Genomic DNA, 1,393 nt, shown 5'->3' on the forward strand with positions numbered 1-1,393 from the left:
TGATAAAGCAGATTAGTGCATTCCAATTCAGCAAATAGTCTAGAAAAATAACCACCAGCTTGATTCTTATTCCTTGCATACAGAGATTTTGATCGTTTTTGTTTCTCTCATATCTGCAAGAAAAGCAAGCTTTTCGACAGAAGAAAAATTAAGATAATGGAATATATGTTGCCTGATTGCGTACTGTACATGGAAGTGGAGGAATGGAATTGGCACCAAGAGGCTGTGCATTCGAGTACTCTGTGGAACCATCGCTTGCAAAAATGATGTTTTGGCTGATCGGGTGAGAGTGGAAGAGCTCGGATCACCATCGAAGGGGAGCTCTGATTCGACTGCTCATGGCAACAAATTAGATGTGGAGAACAGCAAATTGCATGCCGACCATGAGCTCTAGTAGTGCTCCCACAGGAATGGTTCCTCTATCCGGAACTCGATTGCGTCCTCCGCCGCGACCAGCAACCACGAGGAAGACGAAGAGGAAGCTGAGTAGCAGAACCCTCCCCTCCCATCCAGGAACAGATCGGGGAGGTCGAACAGCACTTCGTCCGAGTCACTCGTCGAGGGGGTCGATGTGGCGTCCGGCGGCGTGGGATCACGGCCGCACTCGCACGATGGGCCGGCGGCGGCGAGGGCGGCCGCCGCCTGGATGTCCTTGGGCGACGCGGAAGCGGGGCGCGGGAGGTCGGCTGCCAAGTGGGGGAAGTTGAGGAGAGCCTCCTGGCCTTTAATTGCGAGCGCGGCAACATCGTGGGCTCGCGCCGCCATCTCGGCTGTCGGGAAGGTCCCCAGCCAGATCCTGGACTTCTTCCGCGGCTCGCGGATCTCCGACACCCATTTGCCCCAACTCCGCTTCCGGACGCCGCGGTAGACAGGGTGTTTCCCATCACTGGTTTTCTTCTTAGCTCCGGGGGCATCAGCGGCGGCCTCATCCTCTCGGTTCTTAGATCTAGAGCTACATTTGCGAGCCTTGGTGTTGTTGGAGACGGTGTGCACTGATTGCGGCGAGGCATTCGGGCTGGAAGGCGAGGGGATAGAAGAGAAGGATGAAGAGGAAGAGGTGGCGGTGGCAGTGGCAGTGACGGCGGTGGTGGTGGTTGAAGAGAAAGAGGCGGAGGCATTGGGTTCCCGGTCTTCCATTGTGGCGGTGCTGTGGTGGCTTTGGTGGTGAAGTGGTCGCATAAATATAGCGATGGGATCCGACCATCTCTCTTTTTTTTTTTAATAAAAAAAGACCCAATAGCCGTCAATTTGGATCTACTTGGAGTTAGAACATTTATATATTACTAAATCTAATTTAAATATTTTAAATTTTTAAATATTTTTCTTCCATCGAGAATTATTATCATTATTTTTATTATAATCCTCAATTTAAATTGAATATGTTAAATTGATT

At 50.8% G+C, this 1,393-nt stretch overlaps 1 protein-coding gene across 1 annotated transcript; it reads right to left on the reverse strand.

The window, feature by feature from the left end:
• Positions 1 to 390: 390 nt before the first annotated feature.
• LOC141847718 (ethylene-responsive transcription factor ERF039-like) lies at positions 391 to 1,179 on the reverse strand. Its single transcript, XM_074735786.1, has one exon. It carries the CDS (start codon positions 1,177 to 1,179, stop codon positions 391 to 393), a length of 789 nt encoding a protein of 262 aa, XP_074591887.1.
• Positions 1,180 to 1,393: the final 214 nt, after the last annotated feature.

Source organism: Curcuma longa, chromosome 16 (assembly GCF_044706935.1).
Source record: "Curcuma longa cultivar G26 ecotype Majalengka, Jawa Barat chromosome 16, ITB_CL_G26_1.1, whole genome shotgun sequence".
Lineage (NCBI taxonomy): Eukaryota > Viridiplantae > Streptophyta > Magnoliopsida > Zingiberales > Zingiberaceae > Curcuma > Curcuma longa.

Coding starts and splice junctions, on each gene's coding strand:
- LOC141847718 (XM_074735786.1), bottom strand. CDS start 1,179: ATGCGACCACTTCACCACCAAAGCCACCACAGCACCGCCACAATGGAA.